Source organism: Trichechus manatus, unplaced genomic scaffold (assembly GCF_000243295.1).
Source record: "Trichechus manatus latirostris isolate Lorelei unplaced genomic scaffold, TriManLat1.0 scaffold00002, whole genome shotgun sequence".
NCBI classification, from domain to species: Eukaryota; Metazoa; Chordata; class Mammalia; order Sirenia; family Trichechidae; genus Trichechus; species Trichechus manatus.
The window spans coordinates 7,942,826-7,965,596 of NW_004443938.1; the positions used below are offsets into that span (position 1 = coordinate 7,942,826).

General features: G+C 39.9%; 1 protein-coding gene across 1 annotated transcript in view; it reads right to left on the reverse strand.

The window, feature by feature from the left end:
- The window catches only part of PACRG (parkin coregulated), a 514,304-nt gene that overhangs the window by 253,549 nt on the left and 237,984 nt on the right, over window positions 1-22,771 (reverse strand). The window contains exon 3 of the mRNA XM_004368787.1: window positions 8,369-8,518. Coding sequence (XP_004368844.1) covers window positions 8,369-8,518 — 150 coding nt within the window. The remainder of the gene's footprint in view (window positions 1-8,368; window positions 8,519-22,771) is intronic.

Sequence of the window (22,771 nt, forward strand, 5' to 3'; positions counted from 1 at the left end):
CATGGGGAATCAGGGGTGAAAAGGAGGAGTGTGCTGTCACAGTATGGGGAGAACAATTAGTCACATAACAATGTATGTACAAATTTTTGTATGGGAAAAAAAAGATACTGATTCTTGAATATTTATTTTACATATAATCACCTTACTAAATTATCACGCTAATTAGAATAGATTCACTTAATACTCTTGGCAGGACCACACAAAACCACCTGCACACGGTTTTTTCCACGATGTGGGGAGGCAGGTAATAGACATACGTATCACTGACCTAACACATACTGATTGCGAGGCAGTCTCCTCATTCTGTCCTTCAGTCCCTCAGTCCCTGTGGCTGACACTCAGGTAAATGATCTCCTCAGAGTTCTCTGAAGGTAAATGACCTCTCTTTAATCTTCCCCACAACCTGCTTCTTCAATTACAGAAACTGAGGCACAGAGCAGTTAGGCAACCTGCCAAAGGCCACACAGGTAGTAGTGCCTGAGCCTGGATTCTAATCCAGGGGACCTGATGCCAGACCTTTGCTCTGAAACACTGCTCGGCTGCAGCAAGCCCTGTCACATTCCTTGTTCTCACTGATACGTCCAAAATGTCTCCCTGCCTTGTCCACCAGATGAATTCCTTTTGATTGGTCCAAACCCATTCAGGCATGCGGTGGCCAGACCCTCTTGCTCAGGTGGTTTGGGCAGGTGACAGGCGCAGGCAATGCGGTCCTTCACCCTGCCCGGGTCTGCCGGGGTTCCCCAAAGGCTGGCAGCAGCAGCAGAGCCCCTGGGTGTCTATGGGATCCCCTGGGAAGCACCCAGAGCTGCAGAAAGGTATTTGTTTACCTCTTGGTGGTTAGTTTGCATCATTACTGAAGGAAAAAAAAATCAATTCACTGCCATCGCCCCTACTCAAAACTTATCTAGATTGTTTTCCTTTCTTAACAAGCAAACCTTTCCCACTGAAAGAGAAGGGCGGAGAATTCTGTGGGAAGAGGGGTTCTCGCTGGGCTGTGCAGAGGGAGCACGTTCGCCTTTTCGTACTGATGGCACGTGAGTGGTGCACACCTCTGCCTTCCTTGCCGACGGCGGGTCCGTCATCATCCTGACACCCCCTGGGAAAGCGGTGTGCAGCCTTTACGCCTGGACTCTGATTTCCCCAGTCGCCGCCCTGCAAGGCGATGTGTTCCGCGTAACACACGGAGAACTCTGGGAAGAGCTTCTCCCTCCAGGCAGATGCAACCAGGCGTCCACAGAAAAAAGCAGATGCAGAGACAATTTACAGTAGCTGCCTGTCCCCCAACCCCCACGTGTGGTTTTATAAGCGAATCTGGGTTGAAAATAAACTTGAATGAAGTAGTCTGAATGAAGAGAAACTTTATTTTAATTTGCTAAGTATCAGTAGATTTCCTAATGGTGAAGCGGTCTTTAGGGGTGCACCAAATGAGGACATAGATGCGTTGGCCTTGCCAAGCGCCGTCTTTTCTCCTGGGGCTGCTTTCTTAGATCACTGCACAGCTCTCAGTGCCTGCAGAAATATGCGAGGGACTCCAGCCCCATCCCCTGAGGTCTTCAAGGCCCTGGGAGCTTAGGAAGAACTCTTAGAGATGGGGCATTGAACTTGGAGAAGTGAAGGTCGAGAGGGCAGGAAGGGTTTCTACCATTTCTTAAGCGCCTGCTGTCTGGAAAAGGGATGAGATACTGTTCTGAGTAGTTTAGACTTGAAAGGTAAACCAGAAACCAGATAGAAATTATAGATGCAGATTTGAATTCAATACAGGAAGTGCCTTTCTCTTTGGGAACAGAATGGGCTACCTCATGAACTAATAAAGCTACTTAGCAAAAGACGGAGTAAACATGTTGAACTGGGCTAGTGAATTAATGCCACACAAACATATACTAAGTACCTAACACTACCAGATGTGCACACTCAGCACAGGGAAAAGCACGCCCAGTACACACATTTTGCACTTGTGGAACTAACAGTCTAATGTCTTGTAATTAAGTTCACTGGAGAGAGGCTCAGCCCGAAGGCCTGTAATGTATCATCCAGTTGTTTTGTTATGATCCTGGGATCCACTTTAGACTAACTAGTTAAAGCTGAGTGGAAGAAATGTTTGGAGTATTATATATACACGATAGTTCCAAATATAACTTTCAAATAATTTCCTCAATAAATATAGGGCAATTTAATGCTCTCAAATCAATACACCTAACAATTTCAAAGGAACTTTGAAGTAAATTTCTAAAATATAAATCATGGACCCAACATTGCTCAGAATTCCATAGGAAATAAACTTTAATTTCAAAACTGAATTGAAAGCTCTGTGAAAAGAAATAACTTTTATACAAGAGAATTACATGACAGCAAAAAGGAAGGGTTTTTTTTTTTCATTTTATAAACTATCGGCTCTCAAATGTTCACCAACATTTTAAAGGACCATGAGAATAGGCCCCATAGAACTCACAGAAATATCTAAGAGGGTTTGAAGCAGGTTGAGAATGCATAAATTCTCATCAGACACTGTTTTAATATACTGTCAGCATAAAACAATTGTTTCCGTTTTTCAGAAGACGCTTAAATTTCAGGATCCAAGACCCGGTGCAAACAGCCTAAAACCTTACAAAATTTAATGCATTCTCGTCACCTACGCGTTTCAATGTCTGAATCAAAAAATTTTAAATCTGTTTTTGTGGACTTTGATTAGTCAACCACGCCATACGTCCTACTGGTATACCTACTAGAGTTCTCCCAGATAAACCCGAGACCAGTGGACTTGTACAAACACAGAAACGTTTGATTTCACTATTATGTTCACTTTTGCATATTCCTTTACACACACATGTACTACCGGAGCGTGAACGGGGAGTCCCTGAACCCTTGTCAAAGTTAAAGGCTGTCTCAGGACTGCAGGTGCAGTTAGAAACTAAGGAACCAAAGTAAAATCACCTCCAGGAAACAGGGCAATTTGATAGCCTCTGTCTGCTGGCAAAGCCCCCTATTTTAGCTGTAAATATTTTAATGCCATTTATTGCCTCCTGCTTCTGAAATGCAATACACTGCATCATTAACTTTGTACTTTCATTTCTGAGAGCTATAAATTGAACATTCCTATTGTCTTAATTTTCTGTAACCTTTAATAACATTTGTGAAAGAACATAGGAAAAAGAAATTGCTATTGGCTGTATGACAAATGTATTCCAGGAATATTTTATAGAAAATCTTTCTCTTTTGCCCCATAGCAGTCACTAGAAAGACAGTATGTTTTAAACATCCAAAATTAGTTGTTTAAAATTAAGGAAAATAAGCTCAAAAGATTAGGTATGAGTTTGGATGGTGGAAAGAGAATCCTATCCAGGTGTTCTTTGCCTATAACATTTATGGTTTTCTTTTTTAAAATGTGGAAGTTCCCCCAAATCTCAGTCCTATATCTGTGCTTGAAGATTCCATCGGGAAAGAATGCATCTGGAGACAAGTTATCCTTCAATTAATCCCAGAGTTCTTAACTTCTTTGGCCAACCACCTGGCATTTGGTAATCAGAGGCAAGGGCAGTCCTTAGAAGCACAGGTATTGATGTAGTTGGTGAGACAAGAGCCCGGCGCCTTACTGACGAGTTCGCAGAAGGACCAAGTGGACTAGTCACCCAATGGGGAGAGGGTTGTAGGTCACACACAGTACTCTCCGATTATCTATTCATGTTGCTATTTAATAATTTATAACATTATCTGACAGCTGCCTGGCCAACCAACTGGAAGAGATCCAAATTTATGCCTATTCCCAAGAAAGACAATCCAACAGAATGCAGAAATTATCGAACAATATCATTAATATCACATGCAAGCAAAATGTTGCTGAAGATCATTCAAAAGTGACTGCAGCAGTATATCGACAGGGAACTACCAGAAATTCAAGCCGGTTTTAGAAGAGGACGTGCAACCAGGGATATCACTGCTGATGTCAGATGGATCCTGGCTGAAAGCAGAGAATACTGGAAAGATAAATGGAGAAAAGGCTGAGGTTGCCAAGGATTTCATTTTACTTGGATCCACAATCAACAGCCATGGAAGGAGCAGTCAAGAAATCAAAAGACGCATTGCATTGGGCGAATCTGCTGCAAAAGACCTCTCTAAAGTGTTGAAAAGCAAAGACGTCACCTTGAAGACTAAGGTGCACCTGACCTAAGCCATGGTGTTTTCAATCACCTCATATGCATGTGAAAGTTGGACAGTGAATAAGGAAGACAGAAGAAGAACTGACATCTTTGAATTGTGGTGTTGGTGAAGAATATTGAATATACCATGGACTGCCAAAAGAACAAACAAATTTGTCTTGGAAGAAGTACAGCCAGAATGCTCCTTAGAAGCAAGGATGGGGAGACTACATCTCCCATACTTTGGACATGATGTCAGGAAGGACCAGTCAGTCCCTGGAGAAGGACATCATGCTTGGTAGAGTAGAGGGTCACTGAAAAAGAGGAAGACCCTCAATGAGATGGATTGACACAGAGGCTGCAACAATGGGCTCAAGCATAAAAAACAATTGTGAGGATGATGCAGGACCAGGCAGTGTTTCGTTCTGTTGTACTCAGGGTCTCTATGAGTCGGAACTGACTGGACGGCACCTAACAATGACAACGTAATGTATAATAACAATGGCTGTCTTATTTCACCCCCGTGAGGGGCAGACCCCATGCTAAGAGGCTAGACATACATTGTCTCTAGTTGTCAAGTCAACTGTACAAAAGGTGCGCTATTATAAATATTTTATATAGATGAATATTTTAATTTCAGAGAAGTTACATGATTTCTCTAAAGTCACATGGTTAGTAAGTGGCAAAGCCAAGACTATAATCCAGGGCTCTTATGGCTTCAAAATCCTATTTGTCATGCCATGTTACAACTCGCAACTTAGATTTATCTGGTTTCGTTGTTAAAACTATAGCCTAATCAAATTCTGTGAAAAAATACTGTTCATAAATTAAAAACATCAAGTTACTTTTTCTCCTAGAAAAACAACGATCATGTGGGGCCTGTTTGAATACCTATAAAAGTGCACATGGGGGCAGAAGTAGGTGCTCCAGGCATCCTCGACTCCTCCCTGCCCTACTTCATTTCCAGCTGGTCCCCTGGGAAAATCATGGCCCTGGGCTCATCACTGTACGTGATTGCTGAAATGTTTCTCTATTCGCCACTGTTCATTTCAGGGAAAGTTCACTTGACATAAAATGATGCTTAGATTAGTACCCAAACCAAACTCACTGCAGGGTGAGTCTTTCCGACTCATAGCAACCCTGTAGGATGTCGCAACCCCACAGGGTTTCCAAGGTTGTAAATCTTTACGGAAGCAGACTGCCACATCTTTCTCCTGCAGAGCGGCTGGTGGGTTCCAACCGCTGACCTTTTGGTTAGCAGCCAAGCACTTAACCACTGTGCCACCAGGGTTCCTTAGACTAGGACAAAATTGTGAGGGAAAACAAAGCAGGCAGTAGAATTAACGTAAATTTTGAGGTTCAAGGGAACATTGACAGCGGACAGAGTCATTATATTTGAAAGAATATTCTCTCAGTCATTCTTTCTGTCATTTATAGCTGATCTCATTCCAAAAAAGATTTCATGGTGGGATCTGAAGGAAATAAATTTGAATCTGAATTTAACAAGATGTTGATTTACACAAAAAACAGGTAAGGAAAAGAAGAAATACAGAAATAGGTGAAACTGTTCTCAAGTATATTGAAATTGAGAATGGATTTTTTTTTCTATTGCTACATGCTGTAAATTTCAATATAATTTCAATTGTAAACAAATATATATGTCACCAAAGAGATCTGCTTAAGTAAAATAAGCATATAGGGTTCTGTGACTATGGATAAAATCCATAATCCTGGAACAGGATTTATTAAAAGGCTAATAAAACCATTTTCTTTTTACAGTGAAAGTACCAGTGCAGTTGGAAGCCGGTGAGAAGCTTCCGGTGGAGTTAGAGCTCTGGTAACAGCCACTTTGAAGAGCGGTTTTGCGTTTTCACCACTAGAATGCTTCAGTTTTGGAATATGATCCTCTGGAAGTAGAGCAAACTTCCTCTTACCATTGAACTGACAGGTTTCTAAGATAAGGAGAAAATGAAGCTGAAACTAATATTTTTCCCCTCAAATGTCAGAAGGATTTTAAGGAGAAAAAATGGTTTGAATGTAGAATTCCCAGTACCTGGATTTAGAGATATTCCAAAAGAATTAGTTATGCTTGAGACCAATGAAGGGCTACAGTATAAACTATAAATCCCCACATTGACAAAATATAAATAGGGATAAATTCCTAAAGCCAACTGCTTACTTTGTTAAGTATACGAACATTTTTGAGGTAAAGAGCTAAAGAAAAAATTTAATGAGGAAGTCGTAGAAACCAATGTTTTGTTTAATAATCTACAGTCCCCAAAGAGATCCATCAGTCTTTACCCAGGTGTACTGATTCTTCTTTATAGGTTTCCTTGAGGATGAGGGGGATTCTAATTGTCTTTTGCACATCACTGTTTTTCTTCTTTTGTATATGGATACAAAATGATGCTTCAATGTAAGTTCTAGATTCTACTGTGGCAACAACAGCATTCATTTATAATACAGTGTTGTGCTAGCCACGGACAACTGCCAGACACTCCAGCAAGGAACGGGGACACGTTTCAGCACACATCTTCCGTGACGGACAAGTACAGAAACAAATGTCTACATAGGAGAAAAGTGACGGAGAGGCAACTTCCACCCACGGTAAAATGGCGATAGTATTAGTATATACGTCATAGTTTCTGTGAGGGTTATTTAGGCAACACCGTGAACCCCACACTCCAAAAACGCTGGCTAATTCCTGAGACTGCTGGGGAGTGGCTGTTCTCTGATGTGTCTGTTTCTTTATTAAATCTGTCTCTACATATCTCTCAGGTTAACCGGAATGTAAACACAATGGGTGAGCTCCAGGTTTCTTTTCACGGACCTTCACTGGCACAATGAGCACGCGTGGAATCATTCTACAACTGCATGGATATTTGATGTTGCTATATAGCGAAAATCTGAATTACAAAAGAAAAATATTGAAACAAGTATTTTCCATAAAGCAGGGATGCTGTTACTAAAATGTTCTGGGGGCAACAAGACTCTGTTATAAAAACCAATTTTTACTTTCCTGAAAGAGCAACCATCTTGTGTAAATGTCCACTCTGACATTACAGCTCCTTGACTATTTTGGAATGGATATCAGCTTACTCCACTGCCAAGTATTCTTAAGCTCCCATAATGCCACTTACTAAATATGCATACAGTTCTAAACATGTAAGTAGGTCCTACTTATTGAAAGACAGCTGAAGACTTTCTGAGAATTCCATGATTTCCTAAATAGTCTAGGCCTGATTAAGCCGAATTTTAATACCACTTATGGAAAAACTCCCAACAGTGCATTTGTTTGTGGTGGGAGCTGATGTACACTCGGCTTCTTGGGTTGATTGTTTTCCTGAATGTACAAAGAGCAGATCATGTTGCAAAATTTTTATGGAGCGTTCCACTAAATTCTGAACATTTTTACATGGCTGTCAGGAATTAACTTCAAATGTTGACTTACACTGTCATGTGAGAAGTGTGGAACTTCAAAGTTAGCAACATAAAAGGAAATTGGATTCACATCGTTTCCAGAGGCACATAAGGGAAGTCACACTCTTGAGAGAACAGAAGAACATACACTGCATGCCAAGATGTTACCCAAAACCTGAAAATACTCTGGGTAAAACAGACTCACAGGAACCCCTCAATGCTTTCCAAAGCTTACAAAGTAATATTTAAAAAATATGAATGGATCAACATATATATTTTTAATCAGTACTCACCATCAAGTAAGTAACTACAAATGATCTATTTCCTATCTTTTCTAGAAACAAGAGAACATATATTAAAACTGTCTACACCACTTGCCCTAGATTTTAATAATTTTGCTTAAAAATTGATCTTAAATCAATGAATAAAAACTGACAGTGAGATTTTAACAGGAAGTATCTAAAGCAGAATTATTATCAAGAAAAAGGACAAACTCAGAACTTACTAATGTATTCAAAAGACTATTAGAAAATTTTATAATTATTGGAAGATTATAGAACTGCTTCAGTGCATCTGTATGGAGTAAGCAAGCTGTAAGCAAGCTGTACGTGTGAGGGGTAACAACTGAACTTGCTAATTTTACTGTTTCCCTTGGGAGTAGCAGTAGAAGGGGTGGGAGTCACGCTACTGAGATCTCCAGTGGATCCTGGTTTATGTGCACCAATAAATCCTAAATGTGCTGCTAATTAACTCTACTTTAAACCACTCCCTTTTCTGAGGGCTTGGAAGACAGTTTGCATCCTGGGAGAACTCACAGTTCATATTCTTGAAGATGTTCAGGATGGGGAGGATCTGACGGTAATAGGGCACCAGTGCTTCGCCCACCATCTCAGCAGACACAACCAGATGCTGAAGGATTTTGAGCGTGACGCAGATGACCTGTCGGTTTCGGAGGTTCAGAGCATCTACATTGTAGGAAAGGGAACGAGCAGAAAATAGAGGGCATTAATTTCTACAGTGTTAAGGAGAAGTCATCTCCTGGATACATTTAATTAAACTGGACTCTGTTGGGGATTGCCAACGGGCCTTTATTATTAGTTTCAAATTGTAGCCCTAATGTTATAAACAGTATCTTGTTTGTGTTATTTGCTGTCCTGACTGGTACTGATTCAGCACCATCCCTCACAATGCAGCTCATTTTTACCAGATGGCCGTTGGTCTGACAGGGGTAGATGGGTAACTAGTATCTGAGAGAAGAAGATCAGTGAGTATCCCTGGAGTGGGCCCCCCATCCCCGACTCAAGACAGCAGTTAACAATGACAACGACACGAAGACTGACAACAGATACGTTTTTATGCAATCATCTCTTTCCTTTAACGATCCATGCTATCCTTAAAACCATTACAATGAAGCAAATGTTTATTTGGGAAGGGAGCTGGGCGTTGTGTGTGTAGAAGCTACAGGCTGGTTACAAACACTGAGAATATTCTTGGTAGAAGTGAACATAAAGTGACAATATGTAGACTCTCAAGAAAGGAGGGAAGAAAAGCAAAACTTATGAACGTTCAGAACTTCAGAAAGGATCAACAGTAATAAACTATAAGAGACCAAGGGAGTCCAAAAGAGTGTACAGACAATTCTGAACACACAGGAACAAACTGTGCCAAAGATTGACTGTGCTCCAGAGGGAAACGCAGAAAGCCAGGGACCAGGACATGTGACTCTGGAAACACACCCTCAGTCCTGAGAACCTGCTGCTGACTCTGTAACAGGGCTGCAAGGTCATGTTCGTGATTTAAGTAGGAGAGCCACAGAAAGCATCTGTGAGAGAAGGTAAAGGTGAGGATTAGTAAATTGTGATTCTCCAGACCCCTGCAAACACAGTCAAATGCTCTTCTTCATGGGATGGTCCACCTTCTCACAAAGAAAGTTGACTAAGACCATGAGTATGTATCATTTATGCAGGGATACAGGATGCAACAAGGGGCTCAAACATACTTACTATTGTGAGGCTGGCACAGGATTGGGCAACACTTCATCCTGTTATATGTAGGGTCACTACGGAGCTCTGGTGGTGCAGCAGTTAAGAGCTTGGCTGCTAACCAAAAGGTCAGCAGTTCGAATCCACCAGCCGCTCCTTGGAAACCCTATGGGGCAGTTCTACCCTGTCCTGTAGGGTCACTATGAGTTGGAATCCACTCGATGGCAGCAGGTGTGAGTCAGAGGTGGCTCAATGATACCTAACAACAACGACCACGAAGGATGCCACCCCCTTCAGCAGACCTGGTCAGGTGGTCCTGGCCTTGAACTCCAGCTCACATTTCCAACAGTCCGGATCTTGCCAACACCTCAAATTCAGTTCGTTCTAAAGATAACTTTTCCACCATAAGCTTGCTCTTCTCTCTCTGTTCCCCACAGTTAGTAATGGTACAACCAGGTACGCAGGCAGGCAGAGCCTCTCACCCCTCCTCTCCCTTCTGCTGTGGGATCACCTGGTTCTGCCTCCACTTCATTGCTGGAATTTGTGTCCTGCCCTCCAACCTCCCAAGCGCTCGTCTGGTCTGACCCCCGGGACTTGTCCACTGGCCTGAAGCCACCCTCCTATCAGATCTCCCTTCTTCTGTCTTTCTCACCTCCCTCAGCCTTCTTTTCACGCCTTCCAGAGCAGGTCTGATGGTCACACCACCCGCTAAATAAAAGAGCTCAAAGTCTCCCCGTCCCACACAGGACAGAGCATAAACCAGCAGCACGGGGAGGCGCTCAGTGTAAGTCTGAGCTGAACCAAATTCTGGGTTAGAAAGCCGAGAAGATAACGTACCATTTAGTGGCTTTGAAGCAATTTCCTCCGGAATCAAGAGGAAGTTCTCTAAAATAAACTATGGTCAGCTTCATCTCCTCCAGCCACAAGACAGGGCTGGCGGCCCCATAACTTCTGGTCCAGCCTGGAGTTCATTCTTGTTTGGTTTGGAGGTAAACACAAGTGGAGTGAAGAGGGATGGCTCAGCCTTAACCCGAAGACTCACCCGAGATATGACTACAGAACTCGGTAGGGCAATGGCTCTTCATTATGGCATTTAGACACACTGCGGGCCATGGTGTGCCCTCTGAGAAGCAACTGAAACTAGAAGGCTATAAATTAGCTTAAAGTTGTAGTAATGACCTGTTCCAGAGCAAAGCCTGAACGGAAGATGGAGAAAGAAAAGTGTGTGTAGGGTGCTGTACAGTTGGTAGTGGGGGGGTGGGGGTGGAGGATTTCTGGTCTTACCCAATTTAAAAGCTATTTTGGTCTTTTCAGGAAGCCAGAAACTAAAAACCCTTCCTACTGACCCAGCTCAGTTTAACAAAACAGAACTGCCAGCCTGCAGAAATGTTGCTCTGAGGATTGTGGGCAGAGGTGCTCTTTCCAAAGGTCTATGGAAGATCAACATGCTTAGGTTTCAGAGCTTCCCAGATCCATATGAGGGTTCCTAATATTGATGGCAAACATACTAAGCACCGCTATCTTCCAGGAATCAAATTGAATAGTTTACATATATTAGCTCACTGAATCTTCATCATCAAATATTTACTGAGACCATATTATGTGCTAGTAAGTGTTCTAGGAAATGGAACTACAGAAGTGAGCAAGACAGGTATGCCACCCATCCCCATAGGACTTATACTATGGAAGAAGGTATTGGACAAATAATACTAGTGGGATGAAAATTCCTAGGAAGGATAGGGTATATAAGCAGCAAATCAAAGGGGGCACCTAACCTAGCTTAGAGATCAGGGAAGGCTCCAGATGCAGGCACAGACCCAAGGGATGAAGAGATGCTATTTAGGTGAAGAGTGTCCCAGGACAGGGAACGGCATGTTAGGATGGGTCTCTCCAGGAAAATGGAATCCTCCTTTTACCACAGGGTCTACTCCAGTGCCTGTGGATGAGGCTCTACTTAGGAATTGGGGTCAAAGCCCAAGAAGGTAAAGAGATATTCTTCTAACTGGCTTTACCATTGTGCATATGTCTTTCTTGGTATCGTTTGGAAGTGGTGGGAAGAAGTGTGTGGGTGTGCATCAAAGGAGGGGGAAGATCCCTAGGTCTCACCGTGCCTTATCAACCAAACAGAATCAGATGTTTAAGATCCTTTAAGGTGAATAGTTTTTGCCTTTTCTCTCTAGTCATCCCTCCCTCCCCGCACCACTCCTTAGAAAGAACTCATAGTCACATCTAGCTAAATGTTTTATAAACTGCTTAAGGGTAAGACACTGAAAACAGAGCCACATCGGTGTAATTTGTAGAGTTTATTATTTTTTTAATGTAAAAATGACTGAGTAATTGAGTGCATATAGTTCTCATTCTATTTTATGGGTTTTGTCTTTTTCAAGAAAGCCTTTCTGTTGACACTACAAAGTCGCAAGAAGGCGAACCTATTGAAGGTACTAGAAGAGATAGTTACTGGAACATGGATAGTCTGCAGCTGATGATTACAAAAAAGATTTTGGTAGCCATAAACCAGTTGCCACCGAGTTGATTCTAACTCATGGCAACTCCAACTTGGAAATTCAAGTCTATCCACAAGTGCTTCTGAAGAAAGGCCTGGAGATCTGCTTCTGAAAACTCAGCATTTGAAAACCCCATGAAGCACACTTCTACTCTGCAGAGTCAACTCAATGCTCTTGCATTTCAACTCAATGGCAACTGTTTTAACATCATCCAAGGGGGATTTTTTTTTTTTATACTGCCCATTTCCACTTCAGTGCCTCTACTTTTCTTCTTCATTATCAAGGAATTAAGATATACCATTAATTTTGTTACCAAACTTTTATTAAATTTTTTTTTTTTTGATAGCATGTGTTTTCAGTATTGGAATGCATGCTTACTAATTGAGTGTGTTTAAATTTTTGATTGGTAATGTGGATTTTGAGAAATATGAACTGGAAATGCAAGCCACCAATAACATGAGTGGCACTGTGGTGCCACCCATCTGTGGTATGACAACATACCATTAAGAGCTATATAGAGAATTCATCGCAGGCACCTTTCTTTTAGGTTACAAGGGGAACCTCTGGTTTTCCAAATACGACACAGAAAAACCAAAACAAACTCATCAGGGCTCCCTAACTATCACACAGGAAAGCCATAATCATGCCTGCAAGCCTTATCTCACAGAAATAAAGGAAAAAAAGGCAAAAGTTTACAAAAATTTACAAAACTAACACATCCAAGGAGAATCACGGAATAGAACATTCAACCTGCACAACAAGGAAGCTCTAACTCTGGTCTGCTGAGCTTCACGCATTTCAGAAGGGACTCACCTTGACACTAAACGCTTTAGAATCAGATTAACATACTAACTAGGAGGTCCAGAGGCATAAAAAGTGCCCCCTTAGGGTTTCCAAAGAGTGGCTGGTGGGTTAAAACTGCAGATCTTTTGGTTAGCAGTCAAACGCTTAACCTCTGTGCCACCAGGGATCTGCAAAAAGTGGCTGGTAAACCGTTAAACCAATAGGAACTAAAGAGTTAAGTTGGAAGTCTTTCTGATCTTACTTACCTAACAAAGAAAATAGAGGATTTTTCTGGAAACAGAGTTCTTTTCCTTTGAAAAAGTATGTGAACAGATATAAAGAGAATATGATTCTATAGTTTGAAAGAGAAGAAATGTGTTTATTCTCCTGTTGACGGACCTGAAAGCTATTGTCAAGACACAAGCGAGGACTCTGAACTCTAGATTTAAGGTCTGGAAAAGGGCCTAAATGAAGCATCAACTGACATTGCAGTGGAACCTTTCTATTCAAAACATGGGATTTCTATTGTACCGCTTTTACTGCCTTCAGGGATAATCAACAAGATAGAGTTTCCAGATACACAGAAACTGCTGAAGAATGGAGAAAACATAATTTAAAGTCAAAGTGGTAAACCGTATTCATCTTAGATGGTTACAAGTTACATGTATGACTTTCTCAGGCATAAAACCCATTATCGCTATGATTTCTGCAATGTGAGAACATTTTCTACTATTAGATAAAATTCATTACTGTGGAATCAGAGGATAAATCTGAAGCATTTCTCTTCTTCTTTTAGAACTAGGAACACCAAATGAAATGCAAGAGCAAAAAAATAAATTTTAAAAAACTATTTTTGACATATATTATAAATCTTAATATCACTAATATACAAATAGCGACCACAAGCCAGTAAAAGACTGAATCCACCAATTAAAATCCGGGCAAAGGATATGAACAGACAATACATAAATTAATAAATACAAATAAACAATATTCTAGAATGTTCAACTCCATTAGATATCAAATAAAGGAATTAAAACACTGTATTTTAGATATCATATTAACAAAAAGTTTTTGGAAAGTTAATATCAGTGTAGAAACAGGTTTTGGAAAAGAGGCATGCTCATAAACACTGTATTATAAACCATTCCATTTCTCTAGGACAATTTAACAATATGCCTAAAAGCCGCAGTGCGTATACCACTTCACCCAGCAATTTCACATCTGACGTTTAGTCTAAGAACGTAACCGCAACTGTGTACAAATGTTATAAGAAAGAATGCAAAAGAAGTATTTATAATTGGAAACAATCTAAATGTTCTAAAACATTGGATTGTTTAATTAAAATATAAAATACCCACATATTTTATAAAATCATTAAAGACATCTAAAATAAAAAAAAATGTTTACAGATGCAAGAAAATGTCTATGAGATACAGGTGAGTAAACAGGTAAATTATAAAGCATATTTACACTATTATCTCATTTTACAGAATAAAATATAAACAGAGAAAATATTGGACATCTATATACTTAGATGTAGAGCCTTTTATATTTTCTACAGGCATATGGAGACACAGGAATTTGTTCCTTAAAAGAAAACATACTTTTTTTTTAACACTCCTTTTTTGAAAACATATACCGTAAATATTTCCCTTTGTTATTAAATATTAATCTACATGAATATAATGTAAGTTTTAACACAGTTTGAGCACTCTCGTTACTTATTCTTTTTCAATATTTTATTATTCTTAGACTTTTTTTTAGACAAACTTCAAAATGATTTGGTCAAGTTGAAAATATGCTTGTCACTTTGATAAAAATTGCATTAAATTTAGAGAATAATTTGGGGGAGATTGTTACCTTTACTGTTGAATTTTCCATTAGGAACATATCTCTTCAAGTTTTTCTTGTCATCTTAAAAGTTCCTCAGAAAATTTTTTTTTCATATAGATTCCACATAAGTTTGTTAGATTTATTCTAAGAATTTAATATTTTATTGCTATTTTGTGTATGATCATTTTATCCCAATATGCTTGCTAACTGGTTATTGATAATACATACATAAAAGCATGTATATGATTTTTACCTGTTTATTTTATAACTGGCCAACTTACTTAATTTCCCTACTAATTCTAATAGTTTTTCAGTGAATTTTGTTGGGTTCTATAAGCAATGATATCATCAAAACTATTGCAAAATTTGCCTGTATTTTCTAATATTTGTATCTCTTTTTTTGTCTATCTGACATAGGCAAGATTTTGCTAAACGAAAATGCAGTATAATAGTGCTGAGAGCAGGCATTTTAGTTTTGGGATCATTTGTATTGATTTTAAAATCTTAAGGTATTTTAAGTATTTTTTTCTGAAGTTAAAATTAATATTTGAGGTTACTGGGCCCAATATAATATTTGCTGAATTAGACTGAAATGGGTGTGAACGTTGCTAGCTGAAGGGCACTAACCATGTGCTTTACTCATATACAGAGTAGAATGAATTCAAAATATGTTTTCAAATCAAATTTAGATTTTGAAATTGTAGACATTTTTCTCCTTCCATAACAGACCTCAAGTGGTATACACATAAATATGAAATAACCTGATTTTTCATATTCACGGGGACTTAAGGCATCATACATTTAGATCAGCTATCGACTCAACGGCAACTAGTAACAACAACATGGCGGACGTGGATGGAGTAAGCCTATAGTGAGAACTGCAACTTTTCTTTAATTCATTGTTTTCCAGTTTCCCCTATCAGAAGAAGATACTATACAGGTAATCCCCAACTTAAAATGTACTTAAGTTATGAGGAACTGCACTTAGGACATCCGTTTTTGTACATCTTATTGGTAGTAATATGTACTGCATACAATGTAATGAGGAAAAGGAAGGAGAGAAGTTGTCAAAAATTTTTACAGTAAAAGAATTAGCTGAGGTTTTTTTTTCCTAAACTAAACAGGGGCTTCAGTTGCTTGAAAGCATGGACCCAAATGCTGACTGCTTTGCTAAAGTCAACAGGCAGATTTGGGAAGCAATGAGATGTTACCGCGAAATATATGAAGAAAAAAAGAAAAGGACCATACAAACAACTCTCACTAATTTTCTAACTAGAAACATCATCCCCTCCTCAGGGATAATCCAGATGATTCAGAACCTTCCACAAGTGGAATTATTACTGCAACTGACAAAATGCCAACATCGTCCAATTTTTCTTCATCGTCAGAATAAATTTTTATGATTTATGTATTTTTTATGTATGTATGAAAATATATCTGAAAGTTTATATGTAATGTTTCAAACCCCCAAAGACAAATATAGATATGATTTATAAAGATACTGATAATAAAAGGCAATAACGAAAACAAAAAAAAAAAAAAGAGGATTCCAACTTAAGTCAGAACCAGCTTACGACAGGGTCATCAGAACTACGCCTAACCGTAAGCGGGGGACTGAACCTAAAACTAAACCAAACTCATTGCTATCGAGTCAACTGCAACTCATAGTGACCCTAGAGGACAGAGTACAACTGTTCCATATGGTTTCCAAGGCTGTAATATTTATGGAAGCAGACTATAACATCTTTTTTCCATGGAGTGGCTGGTGGGCTCAAACCTCCCAACTTATGGTTAGCAGCTGAGCACTTAACCACTGTGCCACCACTACCTGTATATAAAAAAGCATTGAATTTTCTATCAATTCATAAAGAAAACAACTATCTTTATACTAAAATTTAAATTTTCCATCCGAGTTTTGTCATTACAAGTGGTTAACTTTTATCATTGTAAAAATACAGAGATATTGTTTGATAATTTCCACATTCCACTGGATCACCTTTCTTTGGAATGGGCATGAATATGGATCTCTTCCTATTGGTTGGCCAGGAAGCTATCTTCCAAATTTCTTGGCATAGATGAATTAGCGCTTCCAGCGTTGCATCTGTTTGCTGAAACATCTCAGTTAGTATTCCATCAGTTCCTGCAGCTTTGTTTTTCAACAATGTCTTCAGTGCATCTTGGAATTCTTCCTTCAGCATCATTGGTTCTTGATCATATGCACCTCCTGAAATGACTGAACATCAACCAATTCTTGTTGGTGCATTGACCCTGTGTATTCCTTCTATCTTCTTTTGATGCTTCCTGCATCGTTCAATTTTTTACCCATAGAATTCTTCACTATTGCAACTCAAGGCTTGAATTTTTTCTTCAGTTCTTTCAGCTTGAGAAATGTCAAGCCTATTCCTCCCTTTTGGTTTTCTAACCCTAGGTCTTTGCACATGTCATTATAATACTTTACTTTGAGATCTTCTGTTCAGCTCTTTTACTTCATCATTTCTTCCTTTCACTTTAGCTACTGTATGTTCAAGAACAAGTTTTGGAGTCTCTTCTGACATTCATTTTGGTCTTTTTTTTTTTTCCCCTTTTCAATCTTTTTAATGACTTTTTGCTTTCCTCATGTATGATGTTGTTGATGTCATCCTGCAACTTGTCTGGCCTTTGGTCATTAGTGTTCAATGCGTCAAATCTATTCTTAAGATGGTCTCCAAAAGTGTTCAGTGTGTCAAATCTATTCTTGAAATGGTCTTCAAATTCAGGTGGGATATACTCAAGCTTGTACTTTGCTCTCATTGACTTGTTTTAATTTTCTTCAGCTTTGTCCTGAACTTGCATATGAGCAATTGATGGTCTGCTCCGCAGTCAGTCCCTGGCCTTGTTCTGACTGATGTTATTGAGCTTCTCTATCATCTCTTTCCACAGATGCAGGCAATTTGATTCCTGTGTATTCCATTCGGCAAGGTCCAAGTGTATAGTCTCCATTTATGTAGCAAAAAAAAGGTATTTCTAATGAAGAAGCTGTTGGTCTTGCAAAATTCTATCATGCGATCCTCAGCATCGTTTCTATCACCAAGGCCATATTTTCCAACTATTGATTCTTCTTTGTTTCCAATTTTCACATTTCAAATACCAGCAATTATCAATGCACGTTGGATGGATGTTTGATCAATTTCAGACCGCAGAAGTTGGTAAAAATCAATTTCTTTATCCTTGGCCTTAGTGATTGGTGTGCAAATTTGAATAATAGTCTGGTCTTCCTTATAGGCATATGGATACTATCCTATCACTGACAGAGTTGTATTTTAGGATAGATCTTGAAATGTACTTTTTGACAATGAATGCGATGCCATTCCTCTTCAGTTGGTCATCCCTGGCATAGTAGACCACATGACGATCTAATTCAAAACAGCCAATACCAGTCCATTTCAGCTCACTAATGCCTAGGATATCAATCTTCAAGCATTCCATTTCATTTCTGACAACTTCCAATTTTCCTTGATTCCTACTTCGTACATTCCACATTCCAATTACTAATGGGTGTTTGCAGCTGCTTCTTCTCATTTTGAGTCTTGCCACATGAGCAAATGAAGGTCCTGAAAGCCTGATTCCATCCACATCATTAAAGTGGGCTCTACTTTGAGAAGGCAGTTCTTCCCCAGTCGTATTTTGAGTGCCTTCCAACCTGAGGGGCTCATCTTCCGGCACTACATCAGAAAATGTTCTGCTGCTATCCATAAGGTTTTCACTGCCCAATTTTCTCAGAAGTAGATCGCCAGTCCCTTCTTCCCAGTCTGTCTTAGTAAAATTATGCTAAAGATAATTAAAAAACCGGTCGTAGCAGCACATTAACAGGGAACTGCCAGAAATTCAAGCTGGATTCAGAAGAGGATGTGGAACGAGCAATCTTGGCTGAAAGCAGAGAATACCAGAAAGATGTTTACCTGTGTTGTATTGATTACACAAAAGCATTTGACTGTGTGGATCATAACAAATTATGGATAACACTGCAAAGAATTAGCATTCCAGAACATTTAATTGTGTTCATGTGGAACTTGTACATAGAACAAGAGGTAGCCGTTCGAACAGAACAAGTGGATACTTAATGGTTTAAAATCAGGAAAGGTTTGCCTCAGAGTTGTATCCTTTCACCACACTTATTCAATCTGTATGCTGAGCAAATAATCTGAGAAGCTGGACTATATGAAGAAGAATGTGGTATCAGGATCGGAGGAAGACTAATTAATAACCTGCAACATGCAGATGACACAACCTTGCTTGCTGAATGTGAAGAGGACTTAAGCACTTACTGATGAAGATCAAAGACTACAGCTTTCAATATGGATGGCAACTTAACATAAAGAAAACAAAAATCCTCACAATTGGACCAATAAGCAACATCATGATAAACAGAGAAAATATTGATAGATTTCATTTTACTTGGATCCACAATCAATGCCCATGGAAGTAGCAGTCAAGAAATCAAACAACGTACTGCTTTTGGCAAATGTGCTGCAAAAGACCTCTTTAAGTGTTAAAAAGCAAAGATGTCACCGTGAAGACTAAGGTGCGCCTGACCCAAGCCATGGTATTTTCAATCGCTTCATAGGCATGAGAAACCTGGACAATGAATAAGGAAGACTGAAGAAGAATTTATGCTTTTGAATTATGACGTTGGTGAAGACTATTGAATACACCATGGACTGCTAGAAGAAAGAACAAATCTGTCTTGGAAGAAGTACAGCCAGAGTTACTCCCTGGAAGTGAGGATGGTGAGACTCCGTCTCACGTAGTTTGGACATGTTATCAGGAGGGAGCAGTCCCCGGAGAAGGACTTCATGCTTGGTAAAGTGGAAGGCGACTGAAAAGGCGGAAGTCTGTCAACAAGATGGATTGCAACAATGGGCCCAAACATAGCAACGATTGTGAGGATGGTTCAGGACCAGGTAATGTTTCATTTTGTTGTACACAGGGTCGCTATGAGTTGGAATAGACTTGATGGCACCTAACAAAAATAAGGAAAATATAGAGAACACAACATTTGCCAATTTGATATTTTTCATGTGTATTATTCAATAAAACCAATTGCATCTATCATGTTGGGCAACTGTCACCAACATCTGTTGCCACATTTTCCATTCCCATGAATAAAACTCATTTTTCAATACTTTAGTAGGCAAGAAGATTCTGACTTTGGGCCACAGAATACAATTCAGTACTTTATTGAGAGGTTTTGGCCTTTCTTTCCCTTACATAACTAGTTTTAAAGATAAATGGTTAATACACAATAGATTTTTATTTTTAATATTTGAAAGTATTCAGTTACCAAAAGGGTCTTCACAATGCAGCTGCCTCACGATCTGTTTTGCACTTTCACCATTCTATACATACAGGAACCTGAGGAATAACGTAATCCAGGACCCTCACTATCAACCTTGTTGCACTGAGGTTGGGCCTGTGTTGCTTAGATGCAGATAGGACCCTTCCTACTGTAAGTGCGAGTAAACTTCTCAACGCGGTGTGTTGCCAGAAGCCAGTGCAGTGTCTGTCTCTTTGGAGCATCTTGCTCTCCTGTCCCTAGATTGCTGGCTCAGTTCAGATGAACTGATGACCTAGGGAAGGACTTAGCCTTGGTGTCATTTTCTGAGTAAAACCAAATGACAATCTGCTGTAAAAGATCAGGCAGTACTTCTAAGAATTACTGTTATTTTTCCCCTCTGGTTGAAAAAAGGACTCACAACTGGCCACGGCTTTAAGGCAGCAGTAGTGGACTATAAAACAGGACATAATATACAGAAGCTTTTCACAAAACAAGAAAGTTGAACAACGTGCCACGTAACAGAGGACGCGTGAATACACCAGTTTTCAAGAAGGAGCAGCCCTTTCTTCCTCAAAGCAGGACTTTAAAAACTACATGCTGCTAAGCCTGACATCGATATCTGGCACGATTCTAGGACTGATTATTTAAGCAAGTGATTTGGGAGCTCCTAGAAAAAGCAGTGATAAGTAGGAGCCGATGTGTGCTCTCTGGAATAAGCCATGCAAGCTAACTTCACATATTTTAATAAGCTTACTCAGAAAGGAGATTATGAACAGACTATATCAGCAAGGCATCTGGCAAGAGCTCTCCTGATATTCTCGTAGGCAAGATATAGAAATTACTGAAGAGCTAGGCATTTTTTTCCATGGGAATTACTGAATCCAAATAATACGCACTGATGGTTTGGAATCAGAGGGTTTGTATAGCCCGTAATGGAATACCCCAGAGGTCTATACTTGACTTAGTCCAGTTCCATTTAATATTTTTATTTTATTATAAATTGGATGAAAGTTATAGAAGCCAAACATCTGAATTTTTTGGAAGATCCGAAGTTAGCAAGTTTGCAGAGACATAGTCACGAAGGAATGCCAAGGAGGTAAAAATAATAATTTACTATGATTACCACTTTGATTTGGCACTGTGCTCAACATTCTACTTGTGTGATCTCATTAATCCTTACAGCACTCTGGGTGGTCGGTTTTATCCCCTGGAACAGAGATGAAAGAATTGAGGCCGAGAGAGGCTGAACGTTGGCTCAAGCCCACACAGCTATCTAACGTTAATCTGGGATCTAGTTTGGATGAGCCCAAAGTCTGTGCTCATAATGATTAGACTACCCCTCCTTCCAGTGTCCTATCAGGGGTGGGACACTGCTACAAGTCCTGGGGGGCAGCGGGGTCAGATGTAGAGCCTGTTCAGGAGAAATGTTCAAAGCTGCATGGTGGATGCAGGTTTTGGGCAGTCAGCACAGATCCCTGCTGGGTCGTGAGCTTCAGCAGCCTGTTTGTAAGGGATGAGTCACAGTGATGGAGCTGGGTTCTACAGCATCTTCTGAGAAAGCAAGGGGTACTCCGCAGTAGCCTGTCTTTGACCAGAGCTCAGGCCTCATGGGACAGGAAGGGTGAAGGTACCCACTATGTGGTTTCAGGCTCAGTGACTAAGGGATGTTGCCATAACCACGGGAGACCATAATGATGATGATGACCATAATGACAGTGATGACGTTCATCACACTTACACCATGCACTACGCTAAGAGCTTTACCGGCATTATTTAACCACTGAAATAACTCAGTACATTGGGTCCTGTTATTGTCCCAGTTTTTAGATTCAGATACAGAGCCTCAAAGTGGTTAACTTGTCTTGATAGCTGGTGTGTGGGAGAGTCAGGATCTTGACCAGAAGTCTAGCTTCCAAGCCCTTGCACTTAACTATTACACTGCATTGGAAGAGTAGTAGAGTTTATTTGAGGATGGGGGAAGGAAGAGTGAATACAAGGTGAATTCAGTTTGAAAGCACATCTTGTCATTTTCAGTTCTTTGTATTCTATCCTGCTTTTGAAATGGCATGGACATCTATAATCTCCATTTGCACACCTCTGCTACCACCACCATTTTTATTTTGTATTTTTCTTCTCATTTTCCCTGTTCAGACAGGGCTAGGTCTGATTCTGATTCCTCCTCATAGGTCTAGAACGAAGCCTTGCTCTCGCAAGTGACCAGGTAAATGTTCAAATACTTCAGAGGATGTCTAACCTCTACTTCAGATTTCTACCATCCTTCAGCAGCTGTGTTTACAAATACATTATGTGTGTACATGAGTTCACACAGAGTGACACCAGTCATTATGTTCTGACTTTATTTGGATGGGGAATTAAAGCTGGCATGGCCCTTGACAGGTTAAGTGTGAGAGAAATGGAAAGAGAGGAAAGGGGAAAGAACATCAACCATCAGGCAGCTGGATTTTACAACCCAACCTGGCTATAAATGCTCACGTTCAAGACATTTTTTAAAAGCCTGGTTAATACCTGATCTGAGTGTTTTTACATCATCTCACTTCAGCATCACCACAACTCTCTGAGGTCTGTATTATAATTTCCTGATTTTGGAGACGAGGAAGCAGAACTCAAGGAGATTAGCTACTCTGCACAAAGCATAGTACCAGCATTAGAACCCAGGTCCGAGTCCAAGGCCTCTTCATGAGCCACACTGTAACAGTGCACACAGGGAACAGAGAAAGGTGGCCTTCACATTGGCTTACTGAAGGCTCACAAGGTGGAGGCAACTTCTTCTGAAAATGG